Source organism: Oxyura jamaicensis, chromosome 2 (assembly GCF_011077185.1).
Source record: "Oxyura jamaicensis isolate SHBP4307 breed ruddy duck chromosome 2, BPBGC_Ojam_1.0, whole genome shotgun sequence".
In the NCBI taxonomy this organism is placed as follows: domain Eukaryota; kingdom Metazoa; phylum Chordata; class Aves; order Anseriformes; family Anatidae; genus Oxyura; species Oxyura jamaicensis.
The window spans coordinates 91,861,254-91,878,384 of record NC_048894.1 but is presented as its reverse complement, the minus strand read 5'-3'; the positions used below and the strand labels follow the sequence as shown (position 1 = coordinate 91,878,384).

Here is a 17,131-nt window from a genome sequence, read left to right as displayed (position 1 = left end):
GGAACTGAATTTTCCATGAAGCTGTAGGCATAACTTCTCCATTGTGGAGCTAATGAATGTTGTGACATGTTCAGGGGATGCGGCAGTCTTCTACAAATCCTCTGGGCAATAGTTTAAGTCCAAAGACTGTTTGCAGGACATGCTGTGGTAGCAAGGGATTGAAATTAATGCAGATTATAACAGTTCCTTGTTTTTTGTTTTGCTTGTTTACATTAAAAACAATTGTACAATCTTCAGTGCTTATTTTATAAGAAGAACAGAGTTCTGTGCTGTTTGACATCTGTACATCTTAAGCAGCTGGTAGCTCTGGTTGCTCCTTGTTCCTGTTCAAGGAAATGTATTTTTTTATAAGACTTCAACATTTTTTATAAGACTACAAGAACACTGTTGAATTGCCTATCTAGGTCATTAAGAACAATATTACTTCAGTCTGGAAACAGAAATTAGTTAACAGTCACACTAAAATTTAAAAGCATCTGCATGCTCAAAACACAAAAACTTGCAGGAAAAGAAAGTCCAATTCATCAGATATTTTTCTTTTAAGATGCAATATTTTCACAGTAGTTGCACTTTGCAAGCTACCTTGGCACTTGCTGAATGCTGATCCTTTACCTAAAAGATGGTGAGCAGTGTTTTCAAAAACAGTATTGTTGGACTCTTGTAATTTTGATCAAAATGCTGCTTTAAAAAAATGTTAAATTCTTTTTTAACCTCTGAGGAGACAATTAGTAAATCGGTAGTTGAAGGTGGAATTGAAGTGGAGATAATCCATAACTGGTGTCTTCATGCATGGAATGATTGTAACTTTTACCAGTTGCTTCCTTCAACTTCCAAATTCTTCATGATGTGGCTCTGGTTTTGTCACATCTGTGTCACCACCATTTTCCTAAGCTAAAAAGACCTGGATGTTTGTTGTAAAATATGAAGGAAAATATTAAACTTCTTGGCTACCGTGTATTTAGCAGGCTGCACGGGACGTTTGTGTGACTCGGTTATATAGAAGAACCGATGAGATCTTTGAACTATTCCTGTTCCTTGGACTGCCTAAGCAGTTCAGTTTGCCATACAAATCTCCACTTAGGGAGTCAAACAGCAAATGCTTAGATGCTTTTTTTCCCCCAGCTCTGACTTAATTATACATTTTATGTGTGTTGCAGTTTGGTACATACAATGACTCTGAGAAGAAAACTGAAGAATATGATGCCCAGGTAAGAGGGAATCCTGGAATTCTGATCTATAAAGTCTATGTATATGGTCTTCTGATTGACTTATTTTGTTCCTTATTCATCTGATCTCCTTGGCTCTTGAAAACAAAACAAAACAAAAAAAAAAACTACACTTTTCACTATGACTTCTCTTTATTATTTTAGATTAATATTTGGTTATGTCATATATGAAGAAATGTGTCTTGAAGACAGATGTGAAGAATTTCTTTAGTTTTTCTGGGATTGCCTGCACTTTTGAGTTCTGTTTGACATCATCTATTAACTTTACAAATCGAGATGGAGGGGAGGCAGGCATTGGAAATTTGTTTTTAAGTCCTTTTTGGCCTTCTGTGTGTTATTTTTAAGTTGCTGGACTTCTTGCAAGCTTCATGGTAGTCAGGTACAGTTTGTACATGGACCTGCCTACAGACTGGGCAAGTCATATCTTGACCAATCGTATCAAGTGTATATATAATGTTTTAATTTTTCATCTTGATGGAACAGACAACATGGTCAATTGATAGCGGAGAAAGAAGTCACAGAACTATTTGATGAATCACGAAATGGTTTGAGTTGGAAGGGACCTTAAACACCATCTAATTCCAACTCCCCTGCCATGGACAGGGACCTTGCCCAAAGCCCCATCCAGCCAATTCTTGAGCATTTTCAGGGATGGGGCATCCACAGCTTCTCTTCACCTGTGCCAGTGCCTTACCACCCTCATGGGAAAGACTTTATTTGTAGTGTCTAATCTAAACCTACCCTCTCTTAGTTTAAAGCAATTCCCCCTTGTCCTATCACTGCATTCCCTGATGCAGTCCATCCCCAGCTTCCTGTAGGCCCCCTTTAGGCACTGGAAGGCTGCTGTAAGGTCTCCCCAAAGCCTTCTCTTCTCCAGGCTGAACAACCCCAACTCCCTCAGCCTCCCTTTGTAAGAGAAGTGCTCCAGCTCCCTGATCATCTTTGTGGCCCTGCTCTGGACTTGTTCTAATACTTCCACATCCTTCTTGTGCTGGGTGGGTGTCCCAAGGCTGAATGCAGTGCTCCAGCTGGGGTCAGTGTAGCCCAGGGTATGTTTGGCTTTCTGGGCTGCAAGTGCCCATTGCCGGCCCATGTTGAGCTTCTCGTCAACCAACACCCCCAGGTCCCTCTCCTCAGAGCTGCTCTCAATCCATTCTCCACCCAGCCTGTGTTTGTGCTTGGGAGTGCCCCAATCCAGATGCAGGACCTTGCACTTGGCCTTGTTGAACCTCATGAGGTTTGTCCAGGCCCACCTCTCAAGTCTGTCCAGGTCCCTCTGAATGGCATCCCTTCCCTCTGGTTTGTCAAAATTACACAGATTTAAGGAATGCCATTTTTTTTGTGTGTGTGCTGGAAAGACTTAGAAGTTGTTATGGCGTTAGTTGGATCTATGCTTCAGATACAGATATTGGTACATTCATAACAAGGACCAGAAATTTTGAATAACTTTTGTATTTGAAGCTGGAATTTGGTTGAAACATTTCTCTGAGAAACAGAATTGTAAGTGACTTATCTGAAGAGAAGTATCTTACAGTAAGAAGTATCTTACATTTTTGTATTTTCATTACAGTTTTGAAAATCAGTATTTGTACTTAAGGTGGTGGAATGAGTTGAACATAGGTAGCAATACTGGTGTTAAGCTACTCTTACACTGGTCTTACACACAGTGTGTTATTAACACACAGTGTAAGCTACTCTTACACTGATCTTCGTACTGCCTCTTGCAGCTTATGCTCCAAGGTCCTTCGTGGTCTGAGCTGAGCGTTGAAATTTCCACCATCTCTTGAAATAGAAGCATAGTGGAAATAATAGGCATTTAAAAATATGAAAAGATTTTCAGGGGAAAACAATATGTAGCTGTCCTCCAGTTGAGGCTATGAGAGATCTACTCTGTATGTAATGTGAACTAACAGACTATTTCCTTTGTTTATTAGGCTATGAAGTACTTGTCATATTTGCTCTATCCACTGTGTATTGGAGGTGCAGGTTACTCCTTGCTGAATGTCAAATACAAAAGGTACTGTAAATCTCTAAACAGTCTTATACAAGATAGAAACATTCCCCATTTTTTCTGTATTAATTAATTGGAGATGGTGGGATGCAGAAATCTGTTACTTCTGTTTGTGTGATTTCTAAGCTAGGAACTGAAAAATTGTATAGGATCTCAAGCTTTAAAATCTAGCTGTCTTTTAACATCCTGTAAGCTACAAACTGTTTCAAGCTATGAAACGGGTTGTGCTTCTTCAAAACCAATCTGCTGTTACTGTAGTATTCAATAACTTGCATACAAGATTAAGCTGTCAATCAGAAGAGGAAGAAGAAGGCCACCAGTAATGTTCAAAGAACAGGAGAGAGAAGTGTGCGGTGGTTGAACCTTTCCAGTAATGGAGAGAAGTAAAAACTGTACCAAAACTATTTGCAAGGGATTCTTCTGTTCATAAATATGATGGGAAGGATGGCAAACTAAAGCATTTTTAAAAAAGGAACCTGTGCTCCCTCAGAGCCATGGGTTTACTGTGCTACAACACTGAAGATGCCATATTTCAGGAAAAGGTGAAACTCCTGTCCGCTTTCACTCAAAACAATATAGCTAGTTCATTTTGTAGTGGAGAGATACGGACCAGTAAGTAGCCATGAAACTTTGTTTCAAAAAAAATCTGCACACACTAGCATGGTGATGGCTGTGTAGGCATATTTTTCAGAGTCTCTAGGCCCAGAAGAGATGAGAGGGAGAAGCAGTACCTTAAAAAAGCAAGAAAGAACTGTTGCTCTCTACATGGGCTGTAGCGCTTGTACTAGAAACTGGGGCAATTTCCAGGCTATTAGCAAAATAGCTTTTTCAGTAAGCTCTTGTCTCAGAAGTTGACAAATATACACCATTTGAAAATTCTGTTCTCTTGCAAAATTCTTAATTTCATTCAGTACTGCAAAACGCTATATGCCCAGTGTTCTGGGAGCTGTAGCTTGAAGTGGAAACAAGTCATAGAATGTTTATCACTGTTAAATCTCTCTGTAAGGAAATGTGATGGAACAGATAATCTTAACAGCGGATTATCCTTTAATCTTCTAGGCATTTTCTAATGTATTTTGTAGATGCTTGTGAATTAGTGAAATGCTGCTACGGCTGTAAGGTTGCTATTAGCAAGTCAGTAGCGTAGCAATGCAAGTTTTATTTTAAATAATATAATCTGAGCATCACGGTTATTAGCTGTTCTTACTATTGCAAGCAGAAGTAGGGAATTCAGGCCATCTGGACCGTCTGTAACACTACTAACGATGGAGCTAAGGTTGTCCTTGTTGAACATCTGGGGAGAGGGGTTCTTAGATTTAAGGAGAGAAAAATGTACTTTTCTTGCATTTACGTTCTTTTTATTATTACTATTTAAGTGCTTGCTATAGTGGTTTGCCCTGAACAATATTTGTTGTCAGAAATTTAATTCCTTACAGTGTTGTGTGTCTTCACATGTCATGTGTCTTTACTTAGAATATAATGCTATCAGTATAGACAGCATTCAGTGCACAACATTACCTGATGACAATTTGCATGCAGAAGTCATACCACTTTCTGAAAAAGTATAAAAAGCAGTTGATAAAGCTCTCCGGAACTGTTGGATGCACTGATAATCATCCACCTCTTAACTGTTAGCAGCTTCTCTGGAGCCCTTTCTAACAAAGGGAGGAGTGAGGTCATGCATAAAGTAATCCACAATGTAGCCATTTCTTGGAGTAGTCAGCATACTGCCCTGTAGAGGGTGTATGACAGCTATATATTTTTGGTTGAGGTGAAAAAGTAACTGGGCTGCCTTTCTTGTTTGTAGCTGGTATTCCTGGTTGATTAACAGCTTTGTCAACGGTGAGTCCCTTCTTACTTTTTTTACTATTTGTATTTCTTCAAATGGACACCAAGACTCAAAGATAGAAAGTCACTGATAACAGCTAGATCAATGTAATGCAGTACAACAATAACTTGATTGTAGGTTCCAAAATTATCACAGTGATTGAGAAAGGGAGAAGAGCCAAGAAAAATTGAAACAGCAGGATTTAGACCCATCTTCTGTTTAGGATTATGTGTAATTCTCTAACTGTGAAAGCATAGTTGCATGGTGTGCTTCTGTTATGCGTCCGTAAAATTTTCCGTATTTTATCTTTAGGAGTGTATGCTTTTGGATTCCTCTTTATGCTGCCCCAGCTGTTTGTAAATTACAAGGTGAGATAGAAAAGTGATAAAAGACAACTTTTCTAGTCTCTCTGTCCAGACTTTATTACTAACTGATATTTTTCTGAACCTAGATGAAATCTGTTGCACACTTACCATGGAAGGCTTTCACATACAAAGTAAGTAAAGCTCTAATTTGAAGACTGTTGCTGTCACTTTGGTAATAATTCTTTTGTGTGGATCAGCTTAGTAATACACAGCTTAAGGCTGTGAGTGCTTTTCTTCTTGTATTAAGGACTAAACTGCCTGTAAAAACAATGTTTCTTTTGCAACTGCCCTTAAAAGATAAAAACACAACAATTTCCGTTTTACATAATGACTTCCATATAATGAGAATCTCATCCAACCTAGGATGTAGGATGTCTCAATTTAATACATTATTACATGAAAAGAGGGGTTATAGCCACAAAGCATAGTTCTCAACAAACCAACAGGACCGCTAAGAAACCTTATTTTGGCAGGCTCCAGGAGCTACCAGAGACAGGAGTAATGTACACATTTGTGCCAATGTATTGCAATTCTCCAGAACATAAGTACTTTAAAAGAAAGTGTTAAAAGCTGCTCTGGACAGTGTCCTGTTCTGAACAGATAATCTGAGGCAAAAGAAATAAAATGAAGTACCTTTCATAGCTTTTCCATTTCCGTGAGCCTCCAGCAATAGACCAAATTTCTGATGCCTTAATATTTCTAAGGAATAATGAGGCATCTAAGAAAAACAGACTGAAATAGAGCTGATAGCAAAATAGCGACTAAATGGTATTCAGTGTGGAAATAAACATCTATTTTTTAGACAGATACTAGGCAAATTAGCATGTCTCTTAATAAAGGGGAGTAAAAGGTACATTAGTGAAGTAATTTCACAAAACTGCATTGGCAACAAAATACAGTGACTGAGCAGAGGCATCAGCGGCTAAATAGGTAACAAAAGGATAGTGTTTGAGCAACGGGCAACTGCCTTCAAAGCAGAATGTTCTTGCTGAACAGCCTTTTCTTACAGAGTGTTTATGGTTCCCATTAGAAGATGCCAGAAGCTATCCACAACAAGAGCTTTTGTGTGTAGAAAAAAGTGTACGATGTTTTCAATTATATTCAACTTCTTGGGCTTTGGAGAGGGTATTTTGCTTTTTCCTAGTGGACATTTAAAGTTCTTTGCCCTCTTCTGCACTTTCCTTTCCTTTAGAAAGAATAGTCTGAAGACTTTCCTGGGATTTTTGGTGGTGGTTTTTTTTTGTTTGTGTTTTTTTTTCTATTTGGGTTTTTGTGTTTGTTTTTGTTTGGTTGGTTTAGTTTGTTTGTTTTTGTTTTTGAAATAAGAGCATTTTTTTCCCTAATTCAGACTTTTTTTTTTTTGTTATAAGACTTTGGCAAAAATGAAAATCATCCTAAATTTTCATTTTCTGTGGTCTTTAGGTTTATGCCCTGTATATGATGTGTACCTTTAAATGAAGTAATCTCAAAAGAAAACTAGATAGACTAACTACTGTTCGATGAGCTGCCTTGATGTATTCAGTTTCAGTGGCTTTTGAGGACGGCCTAATGCCTGAAGGAGCATGGCTTTAGCTTTCTCTTCCTTTCATCATGGTCAGATCACTAACTTGGAAAGGCCTACTTTTCCAACTTGCCAAGTTTTTTTTTTCCACTATAAATCTTTGCACAGACTTGAGAAGTGCCATCCATATTATTTGATCGCTTTAGATTGATGAATTTGTTTTGACTTGTCAGAGGCAACTTTCCTGTTGTATCTAATCACAACATTTTCCTGTCAAACACCCTAGTGTTTGACCGTTAATGCTTTGTTTCTTCATACAGACATGAGTTTATTTTCAGGAGCAAATCCTTTTCTGGTTAGAGAATACATGATTTTCTTCCCTTCTTGTGGCATGGATTCATGTACAGTGAAGCCAGAGTAACAGCTTGCTAACAGTGAAAGGAGAAGCCCTATGACTGACTCGAGTAATGAATTCTTTGCTATCCCAACAGTGAACATTCTTTGCTGAACTTTTTTTCCCAATGTTTTTAATGAGTTGAATCAGGTTATTGAACCGTCTGATGAGTACTGGAACTGGTACGCTGTAAGAACTGACTTCTAGCCTTCCTTGTAGACTAGAAACCAATCCAGAGGAGTTGCCCTACTCTTTATTTCACTTACCTTCTCTGTCAAAATATTGTTATCTTTGCATGCTCAGAGCCTCTGCACTGCTTTCCCAGCAAATGACTGTGAATTTAAACTTTCTCACTCCGGAAAAAGCAGTGAGAAAATATTTCATAATTGCTTCAGAAATAAGAGCCTAGAGTATGCCTAGCTGAGTGGAAATGGTGTAGAAAATTACATCTCAGATAAGGGGTGGATGATTGCTACCAGGAGAGCGCTGGGAATGTTTTAAAATCTCCTCAAGGCTGACAAGTTAATGTTCTTAAGAACAGTAAATGAGTAAGTTTTTACACAAATTTAAATTTCCCCACAGAAAATGGAGGTAACCTATGACATTTTGTAAATCTTAAATCATTTGCATAAAGGCTTTTTGTCGGTTTCTTTTAAAGATTTCACTGGAGTCAAATCCGTATTTTTCCCTTCACTTAGTAGTACTCTCACTTACCTGAAGTAGGCATAATTCCTTTTTACTTGTAACAATAGTGGTGTGCTCTGGATATGACAGTATGGCCTTCATTAAAGGAAAGCACTTTAAAGTTTGCAAGTTAGTTTTCCAGCAAAACCCTCAAATATCTTTATAAATATAAAATAGTCTGTGTACCTACTGAAAAATGCTAGGAAGCCTGTTTCTTACAGCTTTGTAGAACAGATAATTTAATTTCTTCACAGCCTATTAAAATGTTCTTTTGTTTTATTTGTAGGCATTCAACACCTTTATTGATGATATATTTGCTTTTATCATCACAATGCCAACGTCTCATAGGCTGGCGTGCTTTAGAGATGATGTTGTGTTCCTGGTCTATCTTTACCAAAGATGGTATGCCTTTCTTTAATATTCATAAGAGTTTTTTTTCAACACTGTAGGTGGTTACAGTCTTAATGGTAGAAGAACTAAAAAAATCATTTGGGATAGAATTTTTAGTGTAGACTATGGTCTGGATAATGGTAGTTGAGCATATGCCAAGGAAATGGGAGTGTAGAGCAAGGGAGCCTGAAAAGAATACTCAATAAAATAAGAGGAGCAAAAGCATCTTCCCATAACTGATGGTATTTCTGGACCCTTTTTAGCATGCTAAGAAAGTAGTCAAGTAAGAAATTCCTCTTCTCACAGAACTTACAGAAATCTTTTCTTTTCCCCCTTTTCCCCCCTGCTCCCCATAACAGCAACCCTCCTTTGGAGTAGATAGTTTGCCAATTGGGGAAAAAAAAAAAAGGAAAAGAAAAAGTAAAAATAAATAACCTGTGAAATGAAGGCCTGAAGTAAGACAGAGGAAAGCAATTCTTAAGATTGTATTCACAAACCTGCTTAGAAGTTCTGGGTTTCTAACCCTCACCAAGGGTCCACTTGTCTACTGTATCTGAGGCACACTTCCCAAGTTGCGAGATGCTAGTGAAGGATGTTTTTTTGGTGAGGAATTGCCCTGCTTTGCTTTCTTCATCTAGTTTCCAAGCAAAGTTTGCAAGCTAACAGGTTCTCTTGTGAGTTCAATACCTGTCAAATTTCTGATTCGTTAAGTAAATTCGGATGGGGAAGAAGGCTATACGCAGTAGTCATTGAAATATTATTCACAAGTTAAGCTACAGAAAGTGTATTCTTGTTCCCAAGAACAATTATTTCTCTGAGCTAACAAGAATTCTGAGCTAAGTTCACATTATACCAGAATGCTAAATGTGAACTTCACTTTTAGGTTTACGTGATTGCACATAAAAGTAGTAAAATAGGTCTTCTTCCAAGGTATTTTTTCTAAAATAAAAAATAAAATAAGAGCACAACTTCTGATAGGGACTATAACCTGAATTCAAGTTGGAGAAGCATCCTGGATTGCTTAACACTCCAGCCAAGCTTTAGGGAAGCAATCATGAGGTCTTTTTACAAGACAACTGGTTACATCTTAGTATGAAGAAGCTTGCATGTCTGTAGCTAGTCTCTAAGACTGTCTTGTTTTTAGGTCACAAATGAAAATAGAATACAGTAAGAAAGCAATTCCCTTTTAAAATTAAGTAGTGCAGAACTGCTTAAATATCCCGCTGGTAGCAGATAATATTATGTGTAACCAATCTTTTTTTTTTTTTCCTGCCAGGCTTTATCCTGTGGATAAGAGCAGAGTGAATGAGTATGGAGAATCTTATGAAGAAAAGCCAAAAAAAAAAGCTCATAGAGAATAATTAAGGTTTGAAGAATATTCTGACCCCTGGACTTCTACTGGTTACGTGTATTATCTGGTCTAAGGAAGGAAAAACTTATTTAATAAGAGTATTTTTAAAGCTTATGACAGAACTACATGGACTATACATCTTCTATATTGCCAAAATCTAGTTTTGATATCCTCCTATTTCAAGATCCTGTTTTGTCCTCACAAGGTCCACGGTCTGCCAGATGTCATTAGATAATCTTCCTGCATTTAAGCTTCTCTTCAGTGAAAAACCTTAAGTGTCTAGACCATTGTAATTAATATCCAAATCTATGTTTTTGAGGCAACTTGGTAAGTGGAAGTGTGGTGCCATGCCACTATGGAAAGTGAAAAAACAAGCCAGTGTGTTGCAGCAAAGTCAAGCATTACTGCCAAACTGGAAGCTGTCAAAGTGTATAATTACTGGACTGGACACTAATTACAATTCTTTCTAGTTTGAGAATGGAAATCCTTGAAGCTATTGTAAAAGTTGTATGTGGACATTTGATAGAAGTTCATAGCTTAAAGATAATTTTGTTGGAAATAACGATGAGACAGATGGGATTGTTAAAATTCAAATTGTGGCCATGCCCTTAGCCCACTACATGGCAGAGGGCATCAGTTGTCTTAAGCAGAACGAAGATGTGAAAAAACTACAACATGATTTCTTTCAATATGTATCCAAGTTTATGTAACTCCTGCATTGTTGACAAACCTTATGATTTCTTGGCATAGCAGGTATTCATGTAACGCAAATCATTGTTATGTGCTAGGAAAGTCTCTTAACACATCTTAAATTCTTCATGATGTGGTATCCCAGTGACTTCATAGGCCAATTCATTCAGGCTTCCAGTGGAATACTTCCTTAGTCCTTCTCTTCTCTCTATTCTATTTAAACAATGAAACACATCATTCGAGTGCAATGGCTTTTCTCAAATACAAGTTCAACAAACTAACTGGAAGCAGAAGAAAAGAGCCTGGTAAAGAACAGGTATCTTCCTTTCAAACAATTAAAAACCCATGTTCCATGAGAACAGGTCACTAAGGGAGGTATCTTCATCTATTTCTATCAAATTAGTCCAAATAATCAGGTTGAAGTTGAGTTGTTAAACCAAACTTCACAGGTATGTCTAGAAACAATGGCTGTTTCTAAAAAGCACCTTTCTTAACGACAGCAAGTGAAATATGTAATACATTCAACAGCAAATACAATGTGATTCAAAAAAAAAGGAAAGAAAAATCCAAAAGGCAGAATTCTAGTTCATAATTCTAGTTTTGGTTTGGTCAATAAGTTTGCAGGTTAATCCTAATGATTTTTAAGCTTCTTCATTAAATTGCACTCTATTTGTGCAAAGCTATTTAACTTCAATTTGCCATTGATTGAAAATATTAATTCAATAACTTCAAAGAACACAGATCTACTCCTGTAGTCTCTATTTTATGAAGTAGATTTTATCCAGTTCTGATGCTGAAGAAGTCTGAACATACTTGAGTCCCCAAAAGATACGGAAGTGCGCCTAACTTCAAGAAGTCCCAGACTATAGTCTGTCTTATCCTGAAGTCCTTCTTACATGCTGCTGGCAATGGGAGGGAGTCTTGAAGTCAATATTTAACTCCTGTTTATCTTAAGGTCTCTTTACGTTGTTAATTGTAAATAAGGAGGACTGTAGATCCATTGATGTTAACATTAAACATGCATAAGTCTATGCAAAGCTGGGGTTGTATTTGCTCTATCTCGTACCTTTTTTGGATTTGTTTGGAAGAAGGTCTTTGCTGTTAAGCAAGTTATTCTGGGACTCATATTTCATAATAGTAATTAAACAAGTGTGAAATTTTTTCTTGATACAAATGATGCCTCTGGCACATTCCCTTTTTTGTGCCATTTCAAAACAATTAAGTCTTCAGTTCTTCTAGAGTGGCTTTTAAAAGTCCAGAATACCATATTCAGGTATTTCTGATGTTTCAGCATTTATTTTTTTATGTAGCTGTTGAAAAATGACTCTTGCAACTTTACATACGGTGAGTTTATTGATCTTCTGTCGTGCATTTCTGGTGACAAACTTCATAATATTCCATACAGTAGTCATAAAGAATATAAAATTTTAAATCTTTAAAATGAATGAGACTTTCCTTTTTCATTTTATGCATTCCATTTCCAAATAAAAGACTTGGCATATGGAAGTGAGAGTTATCTTTTATTGCTGGAAAATCGGTGAAAACTGTGTAAGTAGTATGACTTTGGAGATACTACACAAAATGTTTTAACTCTAGTTGTGGAAATTGTCAGCTTAAAACAAAAATGGGGTTCCATATGTGGTTAAGGCAGAAGAAAAACTTCTCATGTAAATTTTCATTGAATGTATGGCAGCTTATGCTGAATTATCAGTCTTACCTGTTGAAGAGTTCAAGATAAACACTTTCAGGATTCACAGTGGTAAGTAGTTAGTTGACCATCTCACATTCTTATCTTCATTAGGCATCTAATAAGTTTGGGAATTGTAAGATGAGTGGTTTAGTTTTTTGTTTTGTTTAAGAGTTTATTGAGAAAATCGTGCTTCTGGAAGACAGTGTTGCACAGTACTTCATAGCATACAGTAACGTAGCAAGCATTATTCTCTAAAGAGCTGTCAGCTCCAGCTTTTATACCTCAGTGCCAGCAGCATTGACAGATAATTCTGTAGAGTTTGTTTGCTTTTAAGCATCACATTCTCCATTTTTTTTCCCATCAGATGATAAATCTCATGATTTTGATTAAGTGAAATGTGTTTACTAGTAATGCTGGTTCTCTTTATATTACAGCATACTGGTTCTCAGTATCATGAGACTAGGCTAATTCAGGTGGGAAGGCACCTTAAGAGGATACAGTACAAGGAGGATGCTGTGCGAGCACGGCATCTTTTCTTCCCTTGCAGACTCATCAGGTTTTTGTGGTGACCCTGTGTAAAGTCCTGTGAGTGAACTGATCTAGGTCTAGGAGCTGAGAAATAAACCCAGAGAGCGCCCAGCTTTCCCAGATGCCCAATGGCAATCTGACTACTTCACCTCCTACACCAGGGAGAAGTTTGCCCTGTATCTGTGAGGATCAAGGCCAGGTTCCAGTGGTTACGGTCTGGACATCAGGAGGAGGTTCTTCACCGAGAGGGTGGTTGCACACTGGAACAGGCTCCCCAGGGAAGAAGTCACTGCACCCAGCCTGTCTGAATTTAAGAAGCGTTTGGACTGTGCACTAAGTCACGTGGTCTAAAATTTTGGGTAGACCTGTGCCTGGAGTTGGACTCAATGATCCTTTTGGGTCCCTTCCAACTCAGGATATTCTATGTGCTCATAGTACAGAGAGGGGTACTGTGATCACTCCCACCTTTCATTCACCCATATTAAATACCACTGTGGGTGACTGGTGTGGTAATAAACTAGAATTGATTGATGCAGCGGTGCAGTAAGGGTGACTAGAAGGGCATAGGGTGGCAGGCAGGCTGCAGTCTGAAGAAGTTTCTAGGCTGGGAGGAGCCTATAGGGAGCCGCATGACCTACATGTGATCGAAGGGAATGCATCAATCGGAAGCCTGTAACCGTGCCTGCTAGCCTCATGCGGCATGTGGGGCTGGCTCAGAAGGATATATAAGATCTGGCAGTGGAACAATAAAGGGCTTCCATGCCTCAACTGTCCTGGGGTCTGTGTCTTCATTCCCTTCATACCACTGCTGGTGCTTGAGGATATTCTGGAGCTAATCAGTTTGCTCCAGTTATTCTTTATGCAGTTTTCATGTTTCTTACTGCTGTTTTTAACACTGGGTACCCCAATGCTGTGCATTGTCTTTTTTTAAACTTATCCCTCAACCTTGATGAGTATACCTCTTAAAAGGGGATAAAATGCTTTAGATTTAAAAGACAGACACTGGGGGAATTTTGGCTTATGTTGTCTGCCTGTTAATAAAACTTCTGAATATGATAGCTTCTCCCCTTCTCTCCACAGCTTTCTGCTTGGCAGATCCCTGTCCTTTTAGGCCTTGCTGTATGGTACCCAAAAAATTCCTTACAAGCTCTTTGGGTATGGTGTGTTCCAGCTTCTCAGTGTTCTCTGCAGTCATCCACAGCTCCACAATCCTTACCAAATTCAGAGAGCTGTTCCAGGGTTGTCTTTATGGTGTTTTGTTGTCCTTCTGAGTGTGCCCGAACAAAGTCTAGCTTAGTCTGTGCTGAGTGGCCTAAAGCTAGGTAGATGTGTCATTGCCATGGTTCGTTTGCATGCCCTGGCCCTGCGAACCACCTGGCTGTTGAAGCAAGAGCCCTTGAGAATACGCTTTTGTATTGCAGCTGCGCTTTGCGCTCCCCTCAGAACATCAGTCGTGGCACAGTCGGTGCTGTGTAGCCCTCAGTGCTGGGCTGTACAGGAAGCTTTGTCTCCTTGCTGTCCTGCAACATCTGTATCACCGGAAAAATTCATCACAAAGATATCACAGATACCTCGTTTGGGCTGACTTCCACGGGAACTACAGGAATATAACCTCTACTTTTCCAATGGGACTTCATTTATGTTTGCCACAGTGAGACTCTCAACTTTTGATACACCTGCTGTTCGGTCCCCATCATAAGGTGTTTCATTGGCCTAGTGCTGACTGTGGGAACAGAAGGACGTAAGCAGTGTTCTACTTGGTGAAGTCAACAAACTCTTCGTTACCTTGCTTGAGAACTTTGCCATCCGAGAAGCTGCTGCAAAGACACATAGAAGAAAAAAACGTGTAACTGGAATTCGTGTTGTTTCAAGCCTACTCTGATTTAAACTTTGTGATCTCAGAACATCAGTGCCAGAGAACCATGCAATCTGAAAAAAAAAATCCTGATCACAGAACTTAACTCCATTATTCTTGGCATGCAATGAGCATTGCTCTGCAGCCTCCTGTAAGCTACTTATAATCCTTTTAATCTACCCAAAGGTGCAAGGATCAGCAACCCATTTTGGATGTGTTTGCTTACTAGCAAACTCCACCACTGAACAGCAGCTTGAAAAGCAAACATGAAGATACAAGACTCTGCAAGTGTCTGTGTCCTTCACTACAGTCCTCTTCAGCTTGTTGCTTCAGAGATTTCAGATTTCAAGCAGCAGCTGTTGCTTATAATAGGGGAACAGAAAAGCATTCACTCCTTTGGGGCATGGAACAGCGGGAAAGGAAGAAAATGTTCTTTGGTTGCACTGTATTTTTAAGTGAGTGGTTACAAATACCTCTAGTAGGAGTGCCAGGGAAATCCCTCACTCAGGATCTGGGCGTCTGTCTCAGGAATTCAGAAGGGATTGGGGTCTTCTGTTAATCAGTTACAGCCACTCTCATGCTGCAACAATAGTTTTTAAAAGCTGCTCTTTTCTGCTGACCTCTGCATTTCTAAAGAAATAAGCCTTTGAAAGTCTCCCAAAGGCTAATTGAGTTCATACGCAAACCAGGTCTTTCATTCAGGTATTTTCATTCAAGGAACAGTTCTTACATTCAACTACCAGCAGAATTGTCTTTTGCTTCTTCCAGATCACTCTTCCCCAACATTTTTTTCCTAGGTTAACGTAGTTAGGTATCTTTCTTGAGACTGTGTCCTGGCATCGCAGTATTAGGGGCTGAGCTGTGAAAGATTCAGCAGAGAAGTGAAAAAGATACTGCCTTCTCTAATGAAGTTGCCAATTACCAGCTCTTTTTTAGGGTCAAACTCAAAAATTCAATCAGAATGACTCTAGGACACTAAAATGAAACAAAGAATAGCTTTGAAAAACATCCCCTGCATGGTGAAAATGCAGATTACAAGGTGTAAAAGATAGTCAAAGAGTTTTTTTTACAAAAACAAACTAAAAAAATTCACATCTTGGTACTGCAGATTCTGCAATCACATAGTAAAAAAAATAAGCCTGTGAGGTGTGAAGTATTGAGTAAATCAAAATTTTAGGGAGTTAACCTTGCAAACATTTTCTGCTCCACCTTTTCCATGTTACAGTCACGGATTCTGCGCTCAGGCAGAGCAAGTTGGGATGCAAATGTTGGATGATGCTGGCATCTTCAGCACTCAAGTAAGAGTTGAAGTCTGGAAGCAGCGGGATAGACCATGCCAGGGCTCCAAAGGAATCTTTGCCAGAGGGAATGATTTTGTGTGAAGCTCTCAGCACTTAGGAATCTCATCTGCATGAACAGAGGCATGTCAACACAGTGTGAGCTTTCAGAAAGCAGTAATTGCATTGGGACGGAACCACAGAAAATTGATTTCCTCTCAACTTCTCAATGGTGATTTCACGCTGATGGCTAGCTGAGTTCCTCCACACTGCTCTCTCACTCCCCCTCCGTGAAAGAACGTGTAGAAAAAGAAAATGCAATTAAAAAAAAAAAAAAAAAGCTCATTAGTTGAGATAAGAATAGGGGAGATGACTTGCCCATTGCTGTTAAGGGCAAAACAGACTCAGCATAAGGGAGATTAACGTAATTTCTAGTTTATTAGTAACAGAATAAAGCACTGAGAAACTAAAAGCAAAAATCAAACCACCTTCCCCCCATCTGCCCTCTTCTATGTCCTCCCACCAAGCAGCGCAGGGGAATGGGGGCTGTGGTCAGTCCCTTATGCTTCGTCCCCCACCGCTCCTTCACGGCCACTCCCTGCCCCTGCTCCCCGTGGGGTCCCTCCCACAGGATGCCGTCCTTCCCAAACTGATCCCACATGGGCTGCCCACAGGTGTCCACCAGGTCAAAGAGGAATAGGAAATCCCTCTTGCCACTTCACACTCACACCAGAGTTGGCAGGACAGACCGATGGACAGAGAAGTATCTATAAGAGTGTTAGAAAACAGACTGTAGAAGAGATTTCCATCGAGCCAGGAAAAATTACTTGCTCATCCCTTCAAACTGAACTCTTAAGTAGAAGTAGGTGATCCCAAGCTGTATTCCTGATATCTATGCTGCGAAGTCATCAAATGGGACACGTAACTATACCAGCCTGTTAAGAACACAATCAAGAGTTTGAGTTTCTGATGTTTGTTTAGAATTAAGCTCCAAGCGTTAGTCCTTTGATAGGTTTCTGTCTGCAAGTGTTTTCACTGTTTCCCAGATGATGTCTCCAGCAAGCTAGCTGCTTGTTTCATTTTTGTTCTGTTCTATTTTGTTTTGTTTTCTCAGTAAGGTTTCTTAGAGAAATACGATTTAAGTGATCATATTGTCTGTCCATCCATCCCTCCCCTTTGCTTGTCCAGAGCTTTTTCCTTGTCCACCAGGTTGAATGAACTTGATCATAGGCACAGTTGTCTGTTTCAAAGACATTCTGGTCCTAGACCTGTTGTGAAAACAGACAGCTAAGTATTTGGGAGAGAACATGCTGCTGTCTGCAGAATGACCTCAGCCCTTAC

General features: G+C 39.1%; 1 protein-coding gene and 1 long non-coding RNA gene across 2 annotated transcripts in view; one reads left to right on the top strand and one right to left on the bottom strand.

Annotated features, from left to right (window-relative positions):
* CLPTM1L (CLPTM1 like) overlaps positions 1-11,477 on the top strand; it is a 29,094-nt gene extending 17,617 nt beyond the window's left edge. Inside the window, exons 11-17 of the mRNA XM_035317453.1 lie at positions 1,158-1,208; positions 3,161-3,243; positions 5,045-5,079; positions 5,378-5,433; positions 5,517-5,561; positions 8,296-8,411; positions 9,676-11,477. Of these exons, the coding sequence (XP_035173344.1) occupies positions 1,158-1,208; positions 3,161-3,243; positions 5,045-5,079; positions 5,378-5,433; positions 5,517-5,561; positions 8,296-8,411; positions 9,676-9,760 (471 nt within the window). The 3' untranslated portion in view covers positions 9,761-11,477. The remainder of the gene's footprint in view (positions 1-1,157; positions 1,209-3,160; positions 3,244-5,044; positions 5,080-5,377; positions 5,434-5,516; positions 5,562-8,295; positions 8,412-9,675) is intronic.
* LOC118161817 lies at positions 877-16,580 on the bottom strand. Its single transcript, XR_004748180.1, has 3 exons — positions 16,463-16,580; positions 13,942-13,946; positions 877-891 (listed from the first exon to the last, which is right to left on the bottom strand). It is a non-coding gene; the product is annotated as an uncharacterized LOC118161817 (long non-coding RNA).
* Between the last annotated feature and the right edge of the window lie 551 nt (positions 16,581-17,131).